At 41.1% G+C, this 24,918-nt stretch overlaps 1 protein-coding gene across 1 annotated transcript in view; it reads right to left on the reverse strand.

Annotated features, from left to right (window-relative positions):
* The window catches only part of SLC4A11 (solute carrier family 4 member 11), a 115,364-nt gene that overhangs the window by 70,934 nt on the left and 19,512 nt on the right, over positions 1-24,918 (reverse strand). Inside the window, exons 4-6 of the mRNA XM_077816188.1 lie at positions 22,091-22,137; positions 17,650-17,881; positions 15,673-15,754 (exon numbers count right to left, since the gene is read on the reverse strand). Coding sequence (XP_077672314.1) covers positions 15,673-15,754; positions 17,650-17,881; positions 22,091-22,137 — 361 coding nt within the window. The remainder of the gene's footprint in view (positions 1-15,672; positions 15,755-17,649; positions 17,882-22,090; positions 22,138-24,918) is intronic.

The following is a 24,918-nucleotide window of genomic DNA, read 5'->3' on the forward strand; positions in this document are numbered from 1 at the left end:
CTACAGAATATATGGAAGGGTGCAGTATTTCACAAATGTATACTGTATTAGTTATATTCCCTTTATTCCCCTTCTTATGTGAATCAGACTCAGAACAGAAAATCCACACATCCCCTCGGGATGCATCCATACACTGTTTAATCTGTTTATATACAGTCTTTTCCTGAGTGACAATTATTTGAAGGTTACACATACTAAAGGACATATTTGATAGCAATCTACTTTAAACCTTTCCAAACAGGGATCAAATGAAAACAGAGTTAAAACTGAATTCAACAATTTGCAGCAAACTGAAATCAATCTTAATCTAGAGTCACTGAGGTGGGTGAGCCTGAATGTACCCAAATCATCTTCTGTTGTCAATTATGGGTTCCAATTCAGTAAAATAACTGGGGTAAGCACATAGGATATCTGTCAAGTTGTCCAACATCTTAGATCATCTTACTTTCACCCATATTAATTGGTAAAATCTCATGCATGAACGGAGAGGTGAACAGTTAATGCACTGTTAGCAAAATCTATCCTCTTCTATTCTGCTCTGTTTGATCACTGAGTCAACACTTTCATTCCTTAGCCTTTGAGATCAGTCATTAACTCAGTTCTTTAAAAAGGAAGATTTGCCTGGAGTTCTGAAAGTTCTTATTTGTATTTTGGCAGTGGCCAAAAGCCTCAATCAGGATCACGGTCAAATTGTGTAGAGTGCTGAACAAACTCCTAAGGAGACGCTATCTGTGTTTCTAGTTGCCTACATTACAATGCCCTGATCTTACATTAAGGCATGCCTGGGGCTCTACGCAGGTGCAGGGTGCACCCATATGCTTTTCAATCTAATTTGAAACAGGATACTACGTTTGTGCATTCCAATCTACAGGAGGCTATATGTGGAAGGAAGACGATTAACAATAGTAAGATCATGCAGCTACTCGGACAACAATGTGCAGAGCTTGATGGCTCCAAGTCTTTTGGAAGTTTTAATTTACTTCAGACAAAACACACACACAGTAATCTTCCACTACCACTCAACCTAACCATCATTAGCTGAATAAATCATTGTAGGCATTGACTGCATTCAAAATACTTACATTCAACTTCTTCCTCATATAATATACTTGCAGCTTTCACTTTTCAATCTGAAGCTTACAAGTTTGATGTACACACAAAATTTCAGTGGTCACCATCAAAAAGTCAACATATATCAAGAGTAAACACATTATGGAAGACTTAGAAGAGGGAACAATTATGGTCTATACTGGGGTGGAGTAACTGCTGACTTTGTCTAAATGGTGATCATTGTATGGATGTAATATGGTCAGAAGAAGAGGTCATGCCTATTGAGCCAGGCATTGGGATTAACAGTTGATACTGGTTAGATTCTCTTTCCAAAAAAACCTTCAGTAACAAAGAAAAGGAGTACTTGTGGCACCTTAGAGACTAACAAATTTATTCAGCAACATAGAAGTTTCTTCCTGCCAGGACACCATTGTGGACACAGGGCCAACAAGCCAGTGAACTGATGAAAGAGCTGAAGTGGTTGATGGAAAAAGATGGAATAAAAGCAAGGAGATGATATGAACCAAAAAGAAAATCTCACATTAAACTGACACTTTACAATTTCTAAATCGTGAAAGCCCTCTAAAATAAAAGATTGGTCTGAAATGCAGTCATGACCAAATGATCTAGATGAAATGATTAACTGTGTTTAAATACCAGGTCTTATTTATGAAGATGCCATAATACCATAGTCTCTAACACGGTATTCATAAAAGGCTCTTTAAAATTACAGGGCTTATTTCTGCATGACTGGCCAAGATATTTCTTTTTTTAAAGGTTACATTTAAAGCAGCGTTCAAGACAAGAGGCTAGGTCCTCAGGTGGCGTGAACTGGCATAACTCCACTGACATCAGCGAAGACCCACATATTCACGCCAGCTGAAGACCTGACCTAAGCCAAAGATCTTATCTAAGCAATAACAGACATGTCTCACACAAATTATTAATGTTTAAGATATGCACACTCATCAGAAAGAAAAACAAACAAACAATCTCATCAGGGCAAGAAAGGAAATTAATTAGTTTCACCAGTAAGAAAAACGGAACCACGATTGCTCATTAGAGCTAGTCAGCTAGCCTTTTCCTGTCCTAGATAGCACAACATCATTTTGGTTCTTTTGCATTGCAGGTACATCTAAGAAAACAATGCCCCAAGTGTGATATATCAAGTCTTAAACCTTCTAAGACCAGAACCACCTGTGAGGGATGCAGTCTTGACAACCTGGATGGTCCATTTGGGCTTTTATTGACACCCTGCCAAGAGGAATATCTGGTAATGTACTAGAATACCCAGTCCCACAGACTTGCTTCTTGATATAGTCTTGAACCTCTCCTGGTGGGCTATCCAGGTGAAAGTAGATCCCATCCTTACCAGTCACAATCAAAAGAATGGTTACAGAACAGAATGCAATGAAGAACTGGCCACAGTAGAAATTGGATCATCTCCTCAATCACCAATAATTCATCTTTGGAGAGTTAAATTATTGGTCAAAAAGGTTTTGGCTTGACAGCTTGAATGGAAAAGTAAATTGAAGGTGGAGAAAGGTTCCACAACATCCCTGTGCACAAAGAAATAACTAGTACTACACAAGCAAGGCTGATTATAGTGGCTGCAGATTTTTTATACAGAAAAGATAGGTGTTTAAGAACTTTTGAAAGCTTACTGTTGTAAGTATGGGAACAAAGGCACTTGTATACACAGTGTTTCATTAATAGAATAAAGTCCTGTAATCATTCCTCTAAAGGAACCTTTCTTTTTACAGAAAAATAGATAGCTGTCAAGGAACAAACATGGCAGAAGAGTACATTTCATTATTAAAAGTGATGCATTGTGTTATTATGAGGCATAGTTTTGCACCAACTACTGTATTTTAAACATCTCAGATTTGAAAATGTGCTATTTTAAAATCTAAAATAGCAATGACAGGGATTTTTCATAGTAACTTTAAGACCATAACAGAGAAATTCTTTGGAGTCCAGACTAACAATTACTTTTTAAAATGTGCAAAATCCAATCCATATTCCTACTTATGTCCAGTGATGAAGCAGAGACGCATCAGTGTCCCATGCTCTGATTAATTACAGACATTAAAACTGAAAAATTATTTACTACTCTTAAAAGTTATTGTTTGTACAGCAGTTTTGCTCAGCATCCAAAATAGCCTCATGCATCGTGTTTTAAAATGTTACCTGGGAATTTGAGTGAGTTAGTTAGCTCCTCCAGAGGGACCATTATGATGACATAATTAATATATTAGAATAAGCAAATTTGCAGCAGTTTGCGCCCACAAGAAACTTCATGAAATATCAAGCTACACTCCCATCTTGTTGAGAGATTATTCCTTTGCTTCGTCAGTCACGAGAGCTTTATCAAATCAACTGAACAATTTCAAAACAAATCCTTCATGTGCCTTATAAATGCAATCAAAGGAAATGGCTCTTCACATTTGCCTCCTCATGGCCCGTCTTTTCCAAACTCAGCCCTTTTAAAAACAGGAGCTGTATCCTGGCAAGAAAGGAATAGCTTGGTGCCAACATTGCTTCAAGTTAATAAAAATACTATGAAGAATTCCATTTAAGTAACCCATATAAAAATACAGGAGTTATTCAAGAATCATACCAGGAAGAACATCAAGGACAGAGACGCAAGGAGAGACCTGCAGGCTGTTGCTTGCTACTGCATACTGACACCTTACATGGCACATTCTTTCTTAAGCATTGGATAATTAAGCCTCATCACAGTCCTAGGAGGTAAGCAAGCATTAGTATGTGAACCTACACAGGTACAGAGCATGATCTATCCCTTCACCTCAGGGGTGTGGAGGAGCTAGCTGGCTGGACAAAGAGGGGATACTATGTAGGGGAGACTTGAGGAGACCCAATGCCTCCCAAAGCTCCCATTAAAGCAGGGCACCTTTTACAAGCCAAGTGATTCATCAAAGCTGGGGATTAGATTAATTCCTGGTTTTGGGATAAGGTCCACTACACTATTTTGAATTCACTATCAAAATCAACTGGCTCCTATGAGACAGAAAAAACATTTAGACACTCGTATTTCAGGGATGACATCTGGTTTAGAACTATATAGTACATTATAAAACAGGTCTTACCCAGATCAGCCCCTTTATTTTCATTCTGGTGACTATCTTTGGAAGGGCTTTTTGACAGAAGGGTGATGTCAATAACCACAGTCCCAAAAGTTATCCATTCTGGCTCAGAAGTCTCAAGCTCATGGATGAAAACACTCAAAATGCAGATTTCTACTTGCATGGAAGTACGAGACTGTACCACATCAGTCAGGATCTGTCAGCTGGGGACTGCCTCTCCTGCAGCCTTAAGTCCCCAGCAAATCGCCTCCTATGAGAACGCTGCCAGATGCAAGAGCGAAGCAAGAACAAACTCACTCAACCAGATTTTGACAACAATCTCTTATTTACTCTGGTTTCTGTGTCTGGTATCTAATAGGCCACTCTCTCCATGAATTCTCAGAGACAGCATCTAGGAAGACTGACTGCAGACTTCTGTTCTAACAAAAACTAGAAGGTAACACAAGCCATTGCCTATTTCAAACAAGCAACAAGTGGCAGAGAAACCGTGCAATGGATTTCTGTAAGTAGTAAACTCAAGGAATATAAGAGCGGCCATACTGGCCATTCCGACCGTAGCCAATGCCCCGTGTCCCAGAGGGAATGAACAGAATAGGTAATCATCAAGTGATTGGTTTCAGAGTAACAGCCGTGTTAGTCTGTATTCGCAAAAAGAAAAGGAGTACTTATGCACCTTAGAGACTAACCAATTTATTTGAGCATAAGCTTTCGTGAGCTACAGCTCACTTCATCGGATGCATAAAAGTAGAAAATGCAGTGAGGATATTTTTAGACACACAGACCATGAAAAAATCCCAGCTAAATAGGCCAAATAGGTTAGTGAGTAAATTAACAAGACTTATTCCACCCTTGACTGAGGCAGGCTACAGTTTAGCTCACTGACCTCTGGTAGCTCCTGTTCTGAAGGACAGCATCTTAAGTCATCTGAACTGGAAAAGAAACATACTTCAGGGACTCTCTGTAAAGTATCTTGCCTTCCTGTTCACTTTGATGTTCAAAAGGGCATGCACCGTTTCAGATTGCCAGACAAAGTGCAATAGGTACAGAATTCTTTTAAACTGTTCCAGACATGCATGGATACTGGTGACACACTTTGGGGTTCAACCTAGACCAGTGAGGGGTTGTATCACCACTTTCTCTAAGTGCCTGTGTGCTGTGCAGCTTTGGTTCGGGGCTCTGATACCAAGAGCCAGCTTCTATAGCACACAGATCTCCCCCTGGCTTCCACCACCCAGTTACTCTTTACAGGGGGACCTCGACAACCCTTCCAGCCCCTCGTTCTCCCCCCAAACCACCCTTCTTACTGTAGCACCACAAAACCCTATCAAGTTTGCTGCTCCTTTAAAGAGATGGTAATAAGCAGCTAAATCACTTAAGAGGGGGGCGGGGGGGGGGGTTGACAAACCCCACCACTTCAATCAAAGCCCTGAGTTGGTTTATGGTCAAAGTAAAAAGTTTATTAGCAAAAGGACATAATTTAAGTGATACTAAGTATAGGGAATAAGGACGAAATGGTCCCAAACAAGAAGTAGTAAAAATATGCTTCTAAAGCTAAAACACGACAAACTAGAGTCTTTTGTTCAAAGAACTTTTCTCACCGCCGTCATTTGTCCAGCCTGGCTGGCCTGTCCTTTAGCCAGGACCCAGCATGCAGAGCTCAAACTGCTTCGTTTCTTTGACTCCTCAAGTGAGGAATGCCAAAAATGGCTTTTCCTCTCTGCTCATATCCTTGAAGTTTTATCTTTGTTTTCGAAGTCAGGAAGCCCTCCTGGGGGCTCAGCTTGCTTGGAGCCAGGTTAATTTTTGCAGTCTCCTCCTCCTGTGGTGACAGTTTGTGGTTATCTCCCCCACTCACTAGTTGGATGGCTTTGATTACCTTTTATGTAAATATACCTTCACTATCTCCCCTTGCTCAGTGTACACTGGAGACCCATTCAAGCAGGCAAAACCATTCCTTTGTCTAGGTCAAGGTGCAGTGAGTGTGTCAGGCTTGACAAGAGTTGCTGACACAGCGTAGTGAACAACCAGTGAGCCTCTGTGTCACATGGGGCAAAGAGCCAGTCCAGACCTGCCTATGAACTTGGTACATCAGAGAGGCTGTACCCACATTAAAACTAGTACTTAAACCAACGCCACCATGTTGTGTCACACAGGGGATCTCCTGTATTTCATAGACCCATTAAAATAGAAATCTACAGCTCGATTAGCACCCAGGGTAGGTAGCTTAGTTTTCTCTGTGAGTGAGTGAGAGTGAGACCTATGGAAAAGCTACTGGCAAGTTTGGTTAGGACGTAATTCTGTTAACACTCTGGGGAGAAATTTTGGATGCAAACAAAGGATAACTTTATCTCTGCAAACAACTGTAAAAGAGGGTCTCACCATGAGATCCTGAAGCTCTCTCTTTTTCTGTGGATGCAATTGCTATAATAAAGGCTGTTTTAATTGACAGATGAAGAAGGGAACATTCTTTCATGAGTTCAAAGGGAAGTTTCGTGAGCTGAATGAGTACAAGACCAAGATCCCCCGTAGGTGTGGACTCTCTAACCAGAGAGTAGATGTTCATTAACCCCTTCAAAAATCTTTTTTCAGATTGTGGCCAAACAGAGTCTTTTGCTGGGCTAAGCAGCAAAGAACAAGAGAAGGCGGCGAGATGTACTTTTACTAACAATATGGAGATTTCAAATTAAGTTTGTATTCTGGTATGGACTGAGCAGGAGCTGAAGCTGGGTTTAATATTATTGTTGATTACTCACAAAGAGAACCTTTTCCACTTATGATCATAACACAGGCAAGTTGAATACTTCCTAGAGTTCAGTAGAATCTCCTGTACCTTGTCTGAACAGAACAGTTCAAAATCTCTCAAAGTCCTATGGCCCATGCTGCCAAGTGGAGAGAGTCTGGGTCCAGATGGCAACTCCGACACCTCTGCTGGGTCAATAGATCTGGAATTGCGGGGAGAGACAGATAGTTGCAGTAGATCTGAGAACTGCTGTTCTTTCGATCAGGTCTGGGCAATCAGAATAACTTTGGCTTTAGCTTGTTTGATTTTCCTCACTCTTAGAATTTGAGGGTGAGGAGAGGCACAGAGAAGACATACTTCCCCAGAGTCCAGAACAAACAGCTGAGGTAGACCAAATTCCTAGCAGGAGAGGACACATTTTGTACAGTTAATTTTTGCAGATATGAATTTAAAAGGTTATCTAAAAATATTTTTCAATTGCAACATTTTGTACCAGAGCACAGCAAGAAAAGGGTTCAGTCAAACTTCACTTTTCTTACTTTGGGGGATTTACATTAGATCTTGAATGTTTCTCTTAGTTAAGCTTTTACATTCTTACTCCAATCACCATCCTTTCATTTGCTTTAGAGGTTTTAAACAATTAACATAAACTTGTACCATTATACACAATGCCTGCCTCTTTCAATCTTACTCTCACTCCAGCAGTAGAAATGAGAAATAAAATGAAGCTCTGGAAAACAGAAAGATAGCAGCATCAGTTTAAGGGATAGCTGAGGGTCAGGATGAGAAATGACACGCTGCAGAAGAATAATGGCAAAAGATATTAGGTTATTTTCAGATTAATATTACAGTAAAAACAGATTATTCTCCCTGACAAATCCTCCACTCAAATTAAGTGAGTTGTAATTTTTCTTCAGGCAAGGCACATGCTCTAAAAATATAGCTCTATTAAAAGCTTTTCTACACTAGCTACAGCAAAAATACAGTAAAATAATAGCTATAATTATAGGGCACAACTCATCCACTTCTTTCCCTCATAATCTTCCTCCCTCTCTTTTAATTAAAGTCACAAAAGGAGACGGAAATAAGGAAAATTGCAGATAATAGCACGATACACCTTTGGGTTATAAGCTTATTTTTTCAAATCCTGATTGCCAAGGAGATAAGTATTAGTCACACACGCTATTATTCAACTCTTAGGGTTCCCTTCTGTGGAAGAGAAAGCATGAATTTATGCCATAAAACCATTTGTATTTAATTAATCAGAACATTTGTACCATAATTTTGCCTTTGATCAGTGCTTTTTTATGAAGTGACTTGCTCTGTGAACACATCCAAATAGGCATGTCATAAGTGACTGTAGTGGATGCTTGATGACACCTACTATGGTAAAGCTTATATAGGGTCAGTATAATAATGCCTGCATCTGTAATTTTCACTCCATGCATCTGAAGAAGCGGGTTTTTTACCCACAAAAGCTTATGCCCAAATAAATTGGTTAGTCTTTAAGGTGTCACCGGACTCCTTGTTGTTTATTTTTGCAAATACAGACTAACACGGCTGTTACTCTGAAACCTATATAGGGACTGTATCCTTTCACTATAAAACTCAGTTTTCAGTTGATCACAGCTTTCTGACAAGTTGGTTTCTTGGGCTAAAATTTTCCATGACTGTCCACAGCCTGGGAGTGAATTTGTTTTTGAAAGCCTTGAACAATACACCTTCAGCTAGCTGATTTATTATGCCCCGGAGGCGGGGGGAGTGGGGGCGGGAAGAGACAGTCCTAGAACAGAATTGCAACTAAAATCTACAGGACAAATCGTTCAGCTCAGAAAACCTTCTGTGGTGAAGTTTCCCAGTAGAATAATTGATTCTTCACTGATTCTATTATCCTTCCCAACTCATTCGCAGATGAAGCTCCTACCATGATTCCTGCCCTCTTTAGAGTACTTATTCCTGACACTCCTCACAAGCTTACTCATCTTCGGACGCTCATTTACAGGAGGGGGAATACAATTCAACACAAGCTTCCACAGGATAGTGTTGGGAGTGCGGTGGAATGTTGTTGCGGGTGCTGGAGTGTTGTTGCTGCTCTTGGAGCTCCAACATCAGCAGCACTCGCAGACAGTACAGCCGGTTAATTCAGCAGACCTCCACGTTATTCACAGGAAAAACCACTGGCTCGGATCAGTGCCAAAGGCATTTGGCCAAGTTTATTGTCGACAAAGCACAGTACTAGCGCCTCAGAGGAGCTTTCTCTGTGGAGAAAGAAGTGGTTCGGGACTCTTTAGAAAAGCTGGACGAGCACAAGTCCATGTGGCCGGATGCGCTGCATCCAAGAGTGCTAAAGGAGTTGGCGGATGCGGTTGCAGAGCCATTGGCCATTATCTTTGAAAACTCATGGCGATTGGGGGAGGTCCCGGACAACTGGAAAAAGGCTAATGTAGTGCCCATCTTTAAAAAAGGGAAGGAGGCGGCTCGGGGAACTACAGGCCAGTCAGCCTCACCTCAGTCCCTGGAAAAATCATGGAGCAGGTCCTCAAGGAATCAATTCTGAAGCACTTAGACGAGAGGAAAGTGATCAGAAACAGTCACATGGATTCACCAAGGGCAAGTCATGCCTGACTAATCTAATTGCCTTCTATGATGAGATAACTGGCTCTGTGGATGAGGGGAAAGCGGTGGACATGTTATTCCTTGACTTTAGCAAAGCTTTTGACACAGTCTCCCACAGTATTCTTGCCAGCAAGTTAAAGAAGTATGGGCTGGATGAATGGACTATAAGGTGGATAGAAAGCTGGCTAGATCATTGGGCTGAAAGGGTGATCAATGGCTCCATGTCTAGCTGGCAGCTGATATCAAGTGGAGTGCCCCAAGAGTCGGTCTGGGGCCGGTTTTGTTCAATATCTTCATTAACAATCTGGAGGGTGGCATGGATTGCACTCTCAGCAAATTTGCAGATGACACTAAACTGGAAGGAGTGGTAGATATGCTGGAGGGTAGGGATAGGATACAGAGGGACCTAGACAAATTAGAGGATTGGGCCAAAAGAAATCTCATGAGGTTCAAGAAGGACAAGTGCAGAGTCCTGCACTTAGGACGGAAGAATCCCATGCACAGCTACAGACTAGGGTCCAAATGGCTAGGCAGCAGTTCTGCAGAAAAGGACCTAGGGGTTACAGTGGACGAGAAGCTGGATGAGAGTCAACAGTGTGCCCTTGTTGTCAAAAAGGCCAATGGCATTTTGGGATGTATAAGTAGGGGCATTGCCAGCAGACCGAGGGATGTGATTGTTCCCCTCTATTCAACATTGGTGAGGCTTCATCTGGAGTACTGTGTCCAGTTTTGGGCCCCACACTACAAGAAGGATGTGAAAAAATTGGAAAGCGTCCAGCGGAGGGCAACAAAAATGATTAGGGGTCTGGAACATGTGACTTATGAGGAGAGGCTGAGGGAACTGGGATTGTTCAGTCTGCGGAAGAGAAGAATGAGGGGGGGGGATTTGATAGCTGCTTTCAACTACCTGAAAGGGGGTTCCAAAGAGGATGGATCTAGAGTGTTCTCAGTGGTAGCAGATGACAGAACGAGGATTAATGGTCTCACGTTGCAGTGGGGGAGGCTTAGGTTGGATATTAGGAAAAAACTTTTTTACTAGGAGGGTGGTGAAGCACTGGAATGGGTTACATAGGTGAGGTGGTGGAATCTCCTTCCTTAGATATTTTTAAGGTCAGGCTTGACAAAGCCCTGGCTGGGATGATTTAGTTGGGGATTGGTCCTGCTTTGAGCAGTGGGTTGGACTAGATGATCTCCTGAGGTCCCTTCCAACCCTGATATTCTATGATTCAGGTACACTCACACATGTATGCCCATGACAAGGTACCCGCTCAGTCAGTACACCGGGATCTTGTCCCCTAGGCTGAACAAGGATGTCCCTCCTACATTGATACAAAAAAGTTACATATGACACTCCAGATGTTGTTAGTTACTACCCTTATCCATGTGCCTGTTAGCTCAAGCAAAACATCCTTATCCATTGTTCTATCAACCCATTCTTACCTTACGAGGGGTCTTTGTGTTCCTGCACCATCTCTTAACGATGTGTTTACATAGTTGACTTGAGAACTCTGGGTATGTGTTCCTGCACCATCTTCTCAGGTCAGGAATGCGCTTACTTGGGTAGCCAATACCTAGTGTATTATTCTTGCCAAGGCCAGGCCTACTCTGGTTCACAGCCTTTGGTTCACAATTAATTATGCCTAGGGCTCCAGCAAGGTCTACAGATAGCACGAAACTGGGCGCAAGCACTCCCAGACTTCACCAAATAGCAGGCAGGCCACATAAAAACAGCTAGTAGATTGGAAGATAGAATCATAGGACTAGAAGGGACCTCGAGAGGACATCATCTAGTCTAGTCCCTTTCATTGAGGCAGGACTAAGTATTATCTAGACCATCCCTGACAGGTGTTCATCACTGGAGATTTTAAAGAGCAGGTTATACAGAGATTCCACAACTTCCCTAGGCAATTTATTCCAGTGCTTAACCACCCTGACAGCTAGGAAGTTTTTCCTAATGTCCAACCTAAACTGCCCTTGCTGCAATTTAAGCCCATTGTTTCTTGTCCTATCCTCAGAGACTAAAGAGAACAATTTTTCTCCCTCCTCCTTGTAACAACCTGTACTTGAAAACTGGTACTATGTCCCCTCTCAGCCTTCTCTTTTCCAGACTAAACAAACCCATTTTTCCCCCCAATCTTCCCTCATAGGTCATGTTTTCTAGACCTTTAATCATTTTTGTTGCTCTTCTCTGGACTTCCTCCAATTTGTCCACATCTTTCCTGAAATGCGGTGCCCAGAACTGGACACAATACTCCAGTTGAGGCCTAGTCAGCGCAGAGTAGAGCGGAAGAATTACTTCTTGTGTCTTGCTGCCTTGGTTTGCAGGCGTCGCCCCCTGCAGCTCCCACTGGCTGCAGTTCCTGGCCAATGGGCTGGGAGCTGTGAAGCCAGCGCTCAGGGATGGGGGACGGTGGCAACGTGCCCGCAGAGCCAGCTGGCCGCACCTCCACCAGCAACAGCAGGGACGGGGAGGTGCTTATGGGGAGCCACCGGAGGTGAGCGTCCCCCGATCCGGCACCCCGAGCCCCTCCTGTGCCCCAAACCCCTCCCCAAGCCCGCTCCTGGACCCAAACTCCCTCCCAGAGCGTACCCGACAGCCCCTCCTATGTCTCAGCCCCCTGCTGGCCTCACACCAACCGCACTATAAACTGGACTTTCAGTGCAGATCAGCAATGCTGGTTTATAGAGCTTGCCGGTTGGTGCAGTACTGGATAAAAGAGTTTTTACGGTACTTTGCATTTGTCCTTATTGAATTTCATCCTATTTTCTTCAGTTTGTCCAGATCATTTTGAACGATAATCCTATCCTCCAAAGCAACCCCTCCCAGATTGGTACTGTCCACAAACTTCGTAAGTGTACTTCCTATGCTTGGGCTTTTTCTTTGAGGCCCCCCAAAAATGCTATAAAAACTCCACAGCCCGCCTGTGCCACAACAACTGGTTTTCTGCATATAAAAGCCAGGGCTGGTGTTAGGGGGTAGCAAGCAGGGCAATTGCCCACGGCCCCATGCCACAGGGGGCACCATGAAGCTAAGTTGCTCAAGCTTCTGCTTCAGCCCCAGGTGGCGGGGGCTCAGGGCCCTGGGCTTCAGCCCCATGCAGAAGGACTTCGGCTTTCTGCCCAGGGCCCCAGCAAGTCTAACAGTGGTCCTGCTTGGCAGACCCCCTGAAGCCTGCTCGCGACCCCCTAAGGGGCCCCGGACCCTGGTTGAGAACCGCTGCTCTATGCCATTATCTAAATCATCGAAGAAGATATCGAACAGAACCAAACCCAGAACTGGTTGACTGTGAACCATGGATAACTACTCTCTAGGAACGGTTTTCCAACCAGTTATGCACCCACTTTATAGTAGCTCCCTCTAGGTTGCATTTCCCTAGTTTGTTTGTTTATTATCCTTCGTTTGGATATCAGATACTGTTCCATACATATCGATGGGACTTCTATTGAGGTGGGGGGAAGGAATAGCTCTTCCAGCTTCCTCATTGAAATCAATGCCATTTATGGACACTTTATAGATCAAACACATTAAAACCACGGATGCCTCTATATCAACCCTCAGAGTTGAAACTGTGAAAACATACAGCAAACCATGGTCTGTTTGGAAATGAACCACAAACATTCAGAAACACAGACCTTTCTAAAGGACATATTACCATTCTCTGTGCAGCTCTCAATAGTAGTAAAGGAACTATATTATTTATGCAGTCCTGTAGTGTACATGACATTTTATAGACATAAAAAACAAGGTCTCTCTCCCAAAAGAGTTTATTATCTAATTTACTGTCTTGACAGTATTATGATGATTTATCATTTGTATTACCATAGGGCCTAGAAGCCCTAGTCATTTACAAGGACTTCATTCTACTAGGCACTGTACAAATAGGTGGAGAGTTTACAGTCTAGGTACTTGTATGGTCCCCATACAGCACACAGGTGCCTATTTCTGCAGATAACTCAGCAAATAAAGACAGCTTCAACTTAGGGAGTGGATGTGTCATGTGACAGAACTAGCTAAAGAAGAGAAGAGCTTTCTTAGGGTTTACCAGAATTTAGAGGTGCCAAAAGTGATGATTTCTCAACAGACATCCTACAAACTGTGCACACCACTAGGGAGAGAATTCTAAACTAAATCAATCATGTTGTTAATTACTAATGAATTTATATCAGGCTCTACCCTCTGCTGAAAAGGATGTTGGCAAGCAGGTTACCAAGCCCATCTTCTGCAACAGATCCGAACACTGTGGTCACATATATATATAAATCCCTCAGCTGTGATGATAAACTATCTGTTCTCCAAAACCTGCCAAGTCACCAGCAACAAGGAAATGCATCACCAAACTATGGCTCAAAGGAGAAAACCCTTCCACGAAGATGTGGTTAATGTAAGCCTTGAAAAATTCTATTTGCTCAGTTGCCTAAAGACAGTAAATCCTTTCCCCAACAGGTAAGTAAAAATATCGTTAGTCTTCTCAACGTGTTCAGTCACCGTGGCACTTCTGTAGACCTAGTGATCCAAAATACTCATACTGGGAGATTGGAGGGGCCATGAGCACTATTCTAGTCTGCAGGTGGTAACACAGGCTGAAAATGCATTACATTACAATCTCACAATTCAACTCCCAGCCCCTGTGTTCCCTGGACGAAACACTGCTTCAACCATACTGAATCAGTAGCACTTAACAACTTACTAGAGTAAAACAATTGTGCATCAAATACCCATGTGCCTAGATGTGGGGTTCTATATACATGTCCAACTTGTAGACTGGTCAGTAAACAACAGTGCATATACTTGCATAGGACAATGCTACAAGTAACTTGCTCTTAATTTCATACAACAAATTAACACCGGAAAGCTGTATAATATGCAATATATTTAATTATCTCTGAAGAATCATTCTCTGTAACATTCTCTCTCTTATACAACAGGCAAAAACCCCAAACAAACACACATAACCAAAGCAAAGCTCTGATAGATTTATGAGCTAAGAACAAACATCATAGCATGGATGCAGTGGCAGGGTCCAGAGATGAGAACAAATATTACCAGAGGAATGGAAATCCTCAGTGCCACCACAATAGCCACTTCAATTTGAAACAGAAGACTTCTCATGACAACGTTCTCAGGCACTCTTCAGCAATCTATCAGACTAATCAGGGATATATATTCTCCTCTTGATACGCACATATAATTACCAGTGACATTATTAAACCTTTTCCAAACCTTTGTTTGAAAGACACATGAGCGTGTGGTAATGCAGAGGATGAAGTTAGAAGATCAGAGTTCATTTCCCAGATCAGTCAGTGACTTCTAGAGTAATAGTTTTTTAATTCCAGAAAGGACCAGTGTGATCATCTAGGTATGATTTCCTGCATAACACAGACCATAGAATTTCACCCAGTGATTTCAGCCAGCCCAACAATTTGTGGCCGAACTAAAATATATCTTTCACAGAAACACCGAGTCCTAAATTAAAGATGCCAAGTGATGGAGTTGACCACATCCCCTGATATTCTGTGTCAATATTTAATTCCCTCATTGTTAAATACGTGTATCTCACTTCAGCTTCCAGGAGCTGGTCTCCGTATGCCTTTGACTGACAGATTAAAGAGCCCTTTGGAGTCAGATCTCCTTCTTCTGGGTAGGTAGTGGGTAGACAATGATGAAACTGTCTCTTACTCATCTCTTAGATATGATAAACAGATTGAGCTGCTCAAGTGTCTCATTGTAACAAATGTTTTCCAGACCATGAACCCATCCAATTTCTCAATATCCTTTTAAAAACGTGCATACCAGAACTGGACACGGTATTCCAGCAATATTTTGTCTAATATCGTACAGAGAGGTAAAAAATATTGTGCAACCTTCATTAATTACTTAAACTGTCTGTCTCCGTTTCCCCATCGGTAAAATGGGGAACATTCACAGTACATCATATCAGTGCTAAGAAGTTTAATTCATTAATGTTTGAAAAAGCAATTGAAGACCCTTGGATGGAAGGTAGTGCAAAGTATTTATTATTATTATTACTATTATGTGTCCATGAGCAGAAGGGAGTAAATTCTCATTTATAAAATGCAATACATATTGTTTTGTACAGGAAAAAATGTTTCTGGTTCTGAGCAGCCCAGGAAGGGTTCCCAATAGTCTGATGTACTTACATGATACAGAGCCAGGACTGTTGATATTGAACCCCTGTGACAGTTGCTGTGACCCCCTGAATTGTATCGGATAGGAGGTGAACTAGAAAAAAAAAAAAATGACACACTTAGAAATGTACTGGAAATGGTTACTCATCAAAGCAGACTCATGCAGAGTTCTGATGGAAAACACGGTCAAAGCACTGGCAGGAATACTGCACTTTTATTCACTTATCTGCTGATTGGATTGATGCACATGAAAAAAGGACAAAAGATAGAAACACTCAACCTGATGTTTTCAAATACTGTCCTTAAAAGACATTTTACAGCCTGGAGTGGTGGCAGTGGTCTTCTCTTCGTAATGAAGCTGACAGCGTCAGGCTAGAAGGCCTCTCTTATAGAAGGAAAATAAGGTTAAGTGGACTCCAAGTATCAAAAGAGGAAAACTTATCCTTTGATCGGACTATTTTATTCCCATTGCTTGTTCTGTGGAACAATTTATAAAACTTTATGCTCAATTGTCATTGAAAAGAGGCAGAAAATCTGTATTACATATAGCTATACATATATGAACAAATGAAAACTTAGCATGGAATAACCAAAGCAGGAACCTATGTGCTACTCACTCAGGAGTCTTGTCAAATTTGTTAATTAAATTACTTAAAGGTGGGACCACTGTATTTTAAGTAACACACATTTGTATATTCATGTAAATATTTTACTCTCAATGAAGAGATTCGAAAATGCACAAGGATGCTTGCAATCAATGCATCTTCGTTCTGCTAGTGTTTCATGGGTAATGGCACCAGCACCCAGCCCTCCAGATCGTGTACTGTTACATGGTTGAGTACGATTTGATCACTGGCTCCAGCATCTTATGCCGAAGGCCAGCTAGTGTTGCTCCTATGGCATCACACCGAATTTCTGGAGAAGAGGAACTGCCTCCTGTCACTTTCATTTGATTGTCAAGTATCAGAGGGGTAGCCGTATTAGTCTGTATCCACAAAAACAACGAGGAGTCCGGTGACGCCTTAAAGACTAACAGATTTATTTGGGAATAAGCTTTCGTGGTTAAAAAAACCCATTTCTTCAGATGCATGGAGCGAAAATTACAGATGCAGGCATAAACATACTGACACATGAAGAGAAGCGAGTTACCTTACAAGTGTAGAACCAGTGTTGACAGGGCCAATTCAATAGGGTGGATGTGGTCCACTCAATAATTGATGAGGAGGTGTCAATACCAAGAGTGGGAAAATTGCTTTTGTAGTGAGTCAGCCACTCCCAGTCCCTATTCAAGCCCAAATTAATGATGTTAAATTTGCAAATGAAGAGAATCTGCAGAGCTACATATGTTCCAGACTCCTCGTTGTTTTCATTTGACTAAGAAACAATGTTAAATGGCTCCAAGGGAAGTTCTGTCCAGGTCTCCTCAACTAGTTAGATATTTGCAACCACGCAGAATTTCAGCGGAGCCATGGAGGAATTCACAAGCATGTGTCAATTTGCGTGATTTTAGGTTTAGAGAGATTCCCATGGCAAAGTGGAGTATTTCTGGGAGCAAGCGGTACCAGCCCCAAAGGGACTCTAACAAACACCACAAACAAACAAGCTCAATTACAGAAAGAGAAATATTCGAGACCAAAGGGTAATGAAATACAAAGAGCACTTCAATGCTGATGATGACCCATCCCTTCAGACTGAACCAATATGACTTAACTTAGACACAAAGTCAATATTCCAGTTTAAGTATAAAATGTATCTTAATTCAGACAGACACAACATGGGATAACTCAGCTACCACATTAATAAATGACTCAGATATAAATGTTGCCAACGACATGACACACAACATAGGAGCGTGTGGTCACGGGGAACGAGCAGTGAATATAAGCAATAATGAAAATGATACAAAGCAATTTAGATGTTGTTCATAAGAGTCAAAACATGCAGCTCAGATAGAAACTCCACAGCTACAATAAATTAAGAGGTAGTTACCATTCCCTTCTCTGGGGGCTCCTGAATCGGTGAATAAAGTGCTCATTATTTTGTCAAAGTTGCAGCTTGGCTCCGTGTTATCAGAATCTTCAGCAAAGTGTTTCAGCATCTCTCGAAGGACATCATCCAAGGAGGTTGCTGTCTCATCCAGTATGATGATAGCTCTGGCCAGGAACCCATCCAGGTCACGGTGGGCTCTGACTTCTTCCTCAAAATTCTTTAATTTCAGGTACTGCGTTAGGGAAAGGTTCTCTCATTAGATGTTTCATACTCACACTATATGTACCAATGAACTACCAGAGCACCCTGACCGCCTGTACAGTTAGCCACACATATGCAGTTTGTTCGGGCTGTAAAACTGACACAAATCTGAAGATTTTGTGCCACACATCCTACGGGACAGGAGGAGTGCCACAGAATCCCACTCACAAGACAGGAAAGTCATAGAGACTGAGAACACAACCAGGCTTGACCACAGCCGAGCAGCAGCACTGTGATAACTCCGTAGGTTATTTTTTTGTTAGTTAAATAATTCAGTTATCATTGAACTAAGGACCTGCAGTTCCAGCTCACGTCAGTGGAAATTGCGGGTGCTTGTTAAAAGAAAAAAATAATCAGACCACAGTATGTACACAATCAAATAGATACTGCAATACATTTACAATTCTACTGGTGCTTCAGGCAAAGTTCTGGCAAAAGGACATATATAAAAATAAAAATTTTAAATACTAGTGAATGGTTAAGGCTCCTAAGTCCCATTTTCAAAGAGTGATTTAGGCCCATAGGAGTCTAAATCTGATCGTAAATCAATCAGATTTAGGCTCCTAAGTCACCTTTGAAAAAGTGACTTGAGCATTTTCAAAAATGTTACCCTATATCCTTATTGTTGGGGGTCCACATTTGTCTCATACATGACAAATGCAACCTCTTTTCCTTTTCCATGTATAGCTTAATCAACGTGTAAGTAACATTTTACTAATGACTTTAATTATCAAGTTGTCAGTACAAGCAACACATCCATTGCAATGAACACTGTTTTACTTTGCATCAATCAATTTCTTACATAGAATAATTTAGACAGAGAATGTGTAAGTCACAATGGGATGCTTTATGCTGGAATCTTCCTAATGAAAACTGAAAAAGCCTCATAACAAGACAGTGGTTATAAGAGGAAGAAAAAATAATTCTTTATACTCCTAAAGTGCAATTACAACATTGCAAAAACCAAGTTGTCTTCATTGTAAGAGGGAAACAAAGAGTCTTTGAATGTGTTGTGTTTACAGGAATGAAAGAACATAATTAAAATTGCTTTCCCCCTTCACAAGTGATATCCATGGCTCCACAGCCAACAACAATAAATATGAATTATCAACCAGGCCCAAAAGGAGTTTTATCTGTTGGGCTACTGCTGCTGTGGTGATTACATCTGCTCACAAATGCTGCAAGAAAGTTTCAAAAACGTGTTCCAAAAATATATTCTCAGGAGCATTATTTCCTAGTTTTCCCATTGTCGAGGTTGCTTCAGGCAATTCACTCAATTGATTGGGGTTCTCATAAGCAGGTTCAAATCCTGCCAACAATATGTTTGGCTTCTTTGATTCTCATGCTTACAGTGCATAAGATGATCACCAGCTGGAGGCAAGAAGTATTTCCTCTCTATAGATGGTAGAGGACTACACGAATAGCTGCATTATAGGAATTTATGTACTCCTCTCATGTATCTGCCATGAGCCACTGTCCAAGACTGGATACTAAAATATGCCTCAATAGAGAAAAAGCAAAGGCATTGGTCCATTCCAGAGAACGGGCTGAATTGAAAACACTTCAATAGCAAGATGACAAGTATCCAGTCTACAGCTGTAACTTGTTCAACTGGAAAGCAAGCATTAAGAATTTAATTCTTCTTTAAAAATCACTGCAATATACTCGCAGATTTGAATGACAGACAACAGCTAGTAGTGATCAATGCTCCGCATGCAACTTGGACCAGAGAGAGATTTAAAAAAAAAAAAAAAAAAATTGGAAAAACAGATCAGTTCTTTCTTGACATACCTGCTGAGAAAACACATTCAGCGTTCTGATTTTCCCTGCCAGTAGCTGATGGCAGAACACCTACAAGAGCATAAGGAAATGCTGCTCTGCTGTAGCTATCTGTGATGCCATCACCTGTCCCAGGGGAGATCGGAATCTGCCTGTGCATTCTAGCAGGTACAAGGCTTTGGAATTTACCTCAGTGAAAAGTGGCCAGTCTTTAAATGACTCACCAAGAGTCACGGCGGGGGTGCCACATGCCCCCAGTCAAAAAGGTCACAACATATCACGTTTCCTCTTCTTTATGCCCTTCTGTTGGTCTCCCAACCCCCCTCTCCCATTGCACTGCTACCCCTCCATCCACTGCCTTCAGGCGTTCTCTTGTCTTTGGGCTATACAAAGAGAAGGGCGGTTCCAGCTGCAGAGGAGGAGACTTTAGTAGAGGACAGTGGCACTTGCATCACCTCCATCAAAAAAAGAAATTAAGCCAACTCTGCCTGCTCCTGATTGGTGGGGAAGGAGGCACGCATTCAGCCAGCATGGCAGGTGGCTGGCCAGGGAAGGGTGCCCTGAAGGACAGCAGTGTCTTTCAGAAAACAAGACAGTGACAGCTCTGAATGCGTTCTACCTGGGGACTTTGGGGCTGCAGAGAAGGGTTAGTGTGGGAGAATGGCAGAAAAGCAACTCCTCACCCCTACCCTGAGCAACCCAAACAACGCGGTGGCCCGTGACTTGCAAGATGCTTTGAGTGTGGACTACTCCGGCATTCACAGTGAAGGAAGCAAATACCGAACAAAAGTGAGAATCCAGTTAAAAAAAAAAAGGGTAGGGGGGAGAGAAATACATTCATTCTCTCTAGGTCAGTAGTTCTCAGCCCATGTGACATCCTCAGGGCCACACATGTAGTGTATATATTGTGTGGATGCACCCTCTCCCCCCTTAAAACATGGAGAACTGCATGTGCAGCCCACAATGATAAACAGGTTGAGAACCACTGGTCTAGGTGCATTTATGTCTCTTACACTGTCACATCTGAGCACAGCATCACAAGGCCTCTGAACCAGTCCTCCTCTGGGGTCAAGCAAATTGGCACAGAATCCTTAGCTTATCCTGGCCAAAGTAGATATGACAGATTGAATAATAAATAATGGTAATTATGCCCTAAAATCCTTTAAGTGCTACCTGTATACAAGTAAGTGAGCTACATCTTTCAATTCAAAAAGCAAACTGCTATATATTCATTGCTGCCTTCCTTTTGTTTCTTCTTTCTAAAAAGAAACTCTTTTGTGGTTATAGTTTGTGTTTTAAGAGACTATTTGTTTTATTCTATTTACCACCCAAAACATTTTTGGGTTTTTTTGTGGAGAGGGGAAATCTTAAACCATTTAAACCAATTTCCAAACATGGGTGCCTGAAGTTAGGCATCTAAATACCTATTTTAGGTATGTAAATGCTAAATTAGAGTGCCTAAACACGGATATGGTTTCAAGCACCTAAATCAGCATTTAAGTGCCTAAAACAGGCACTTAAGTGTCTAAATACATATTTCTGCACATAAAGAACACAAACTTCAAAATCTGGCCCAAAATTAATAGGTTTAATAATTATATTCACGTAACCTATTGGGTTTTGAAGGGCTAGCGAGTCTTACTTCAGAGCTCGTGGGCAGGTGGGAAATTGGGGAATGAGTCAAGAAGATTTAAAGGAACACCACGAATTTAGACTGTCTTTCTCAGTTTCCAGATCCCTCCGGATTGCCAAGATTCTAGATTGTAAGTGATATTGGGTAAGTTTCCATTTCCTTTGCAACACTCTTTCTGGTTGATTTACCTATTTATTAAAATTGTTTGCAGTAATGCGGTTTCTATATGAATTTTTTCATTTCTCTGTTGGCACTAACGTGTTATGGCCTCATAACTAAGTGCAAAATAAACATTATTCGACAATAATCCTCTTTGGCTACACTGCTTCAAGGGAGTTCACTCCCGCTAAACCTCCTGAAGGCAGATCTGATTAGCTGGGATAAACAGGAAACTGAATCACACAGTTACAATGTCTATTGGGTGCTTTTGTTTTTAAGTCTGAGGCAAGCGAAGGAGATTGTACTGCTGTGTGTAGGCGTGGACCACCTTGCAGGCAGTTTCATGAGAGCAAGTAATGAATTAATATGGCCCAATAAGAAGGATATTAAATGTTGATGGCAAAAGAAATTGTGTTTGGAAAAGGAGGACAGTACATGGCTTTTTGGAGGTAAATAGAAACAAAGGTATTCTGAGAGAGCAAGGCATTTAAATGTCTTCTGATTAGGCCAGAAAGAAGAAATGATCAACCTTACTTTTTCTATTAACGTGTTATGATTTACAGGAGCGAGTTAAAAAGGATTAACCAGGTAAACAGAACTGCAACTTACCTTTCTAGATGTATGTAATAAAACACAGCCAGCACTTTCACTTTCTACTGGAAAAGAATTTGAGAAAAACATTACAATCATAGGTATCTGACAAGCAACAGGCATCAAATGAAAGCTTTGCAAATATGCTACAATATAATGTAAGGTGAAAGTTTATCATTCTGCTGACAAATGAAGCTTTTTTGGTCTGACATTGGCAACATTTAATAACCTTTGCAGACAAATTTGTGACTGCAGCAACAAAAGAGCTATTCAGTGTGCAGAAATTTTCTTTACTATTGAAATCAACAAAAAAAAATGGAAATAAGTCAGCAAAATGCTTCAAGGTTCTGCAAAAATATGATTTTTTTCCATTAGTGACAAGATTATTTTCACCTAATCCCCAATCCAGTAGGTAAAATATGTAACTGTATCCCATGCATCTGTCTCTCATTCAGGTTTACTGACAAAATATTTCAAAGGATCAAGAATATTTCCTCATTTAGAATCCAACCATGCATTCACAGTAATTAATGCAAAAAACTCCCACTTTGGGAGCAGTTCTGACAGACTAAGTGACATGATGACTTGGAGACAGGATGGGAAAACACCACCACCACCACCTACTTGTAAAGGATCGAACTTTATGGCATTACCTTGACAAGACCAAGCACTGCAAACTATTTTTGGAGTTTTTGTAGACTTATTTTGTCTGTAATATTACACGCATTAGATACCAAAGTTATAGGAAACTTATGAACATCTAAAAAGGCACTGAGAAAGTCATTTTTATGAGATTTTGTATTCTAAATTCTTACCTCTGTTTGCTAGCCACACAATATATATTAAAGCAATTTTTAATTGGTTGCCTAAATTATGGAGAACTGAAAAGCAAAGCATAGGAAATTCCTACTCTCAATCCTCTCCAAACAGCAAAATAAATTAATAACCAATTAAGAAAATTTTGCATATCTATAGCTCTTGGCATGAAGTAGGAAATACTCTAGACCTCCATACATTTGTACTGTAGTATTAAAAATAAATAAAAAAAGTATTTACTTCTTGTGTACCAAGTAACAAGTAATTTCCCTCGTATGTTAACCAAAGATAGTTGAATGGCCAGTGGAAAAAATGTCTGCCCTATATTTCAGAGGTCTGAATTCATATCTGTCGGGATTGCACTTCTGTTAAAAATTCCTCCTTTCTTCTTCACAGTACCAAAAGCACCACTGTATTTTCAGTACTTTATTGTTTTAGGACACAAAATACAGTGAAAATGCAGAAACAACTCTTCCACACTGCCACGGAGTTCAATGGAAATACGGAACACGTCTTTGTTGAAGTAGCAAAAAGTGCAAGAGAACTTCTGTATGTGGAGCCATGACTGCGTAGACTGCAATCAGGGCCATTAAAAGCTAGAAATCTTTTCTAAATTGGCTGTTTTTAAAACCGCATCTTTAAATGGCTGAACTGCTTCTATTGTCTTATTTTTATATGCAAAATATTTTTGATCCACTCCCCCCCTCTCATTTACCAGCCACGTCCTCAACTGGTGCTCTGCTTAACTCCATGATCTTCGGTGGAAGCAAAGCTGATTGACACGAGCAGTGCGGTCCATCGGACATACAGGCTATGTCTTCACTGTAGAGTTAACTTGAGTTATCCACGTGCTAGAGAGAGCTGCCACTCTGTGGAACAATGGAGCTACAGAAAGCGAATGGCTCGGTGCACAGAATGGTTTTATTAGCAGCTGACAAGTTGTGCACAACTGAGTTTTAGCCTATATTCCCCTCAAGTTAAAAGCACTCCCACACTTGAGTTAAGGGTTTAGTGTGTGTGGATGGACCTCGAGTTGGGGCAACACGTGAGTTTACAACTCAAGTTAACTCTACAGGGAAGACAAGCCCGCACATGCACCCCTTTAAGCACAGTGAAATATTATAAGGCAGTTCAGATGTCATAACTACTATTTACCATAGAAACTCTCGGAGTGCAGAGGCTACACCCATTTCTTTCATCAATCAACTAGTTATTAAAGTGGAATTAACTTTGAAGTGTTATAGATTATGCAAGTCCCCATATGAAAGTTATGATTGTTAAAATATCTTTGCCAGGAATATTTGATTTATAAGTCATCTTTACTTAAAAATGATATGTAGTATAAAAGGGCAAGCCCTCCAGTGACCAGAAACAATGAGCAGTTTCCGTAGGCTTTTATATTCGCTCTTCATTATTCCCAAATGCTTTCCCTTTACAATACCCTCCACTGACAGTCTAATTACACAGGTAGAAGTGTGCTAGAGAGACCTGGAATCAGTAAAAATAAAGAGGAATGCAAAAGCTGAAAGCATGCAATTGGTGGCTCCAGTAAAAAAAAAAACAAAAAACAAAAAAAACACCCAAAGAAATGAAGTGAGACTCAAAATAAAGCATATCTGTCGGTGTTTGATTATCTGCAGTCTGTCCTTTGCTCCATCCTTAAGGATGTGCATGAATCTAATATAATTGAAGTTACCCTTTGTCACTTCATGACCCTCTGTTCAGCTCATCTACTAACTCAGCAGTAAACCAGTCCAATTACCATCAGCAATTCTCTCAAGTAATCTTCTTGAATGAACTCTTTTGCTTCATCATCAAAAGCATCTCTGATTACATCTTCTGGACCAGGGCCATTTAAACTTCTCATCAAATATCCTAAGGAATGTATGGAAGTTTTATAAGGCCTGGAGCCTCATTCATCACAGTATCCAAGCACACAGCTTGGATTCTTTCCCAGGAAAGGAAGCATATCATGCAAGTCTTCCTTGTTAATAACACTGTCCTGATCGAGCGGAATTCTTGACTCTGAT

This window comes from Eretmochelys imbricata, chromosome 4 (genome assembly GCF_965152235.1).
Source record: "Eretmochelys imbricata isolate rEreImb1 chromosome 4, rEreImb1.hap1, whole genome shotgun sequence".
Lineage (NCBI taxonomy): Eukaryota > Metazoa > Chordata > Testudines > Cheloniidae > Eretmochelys > Eretmochelys imbricata.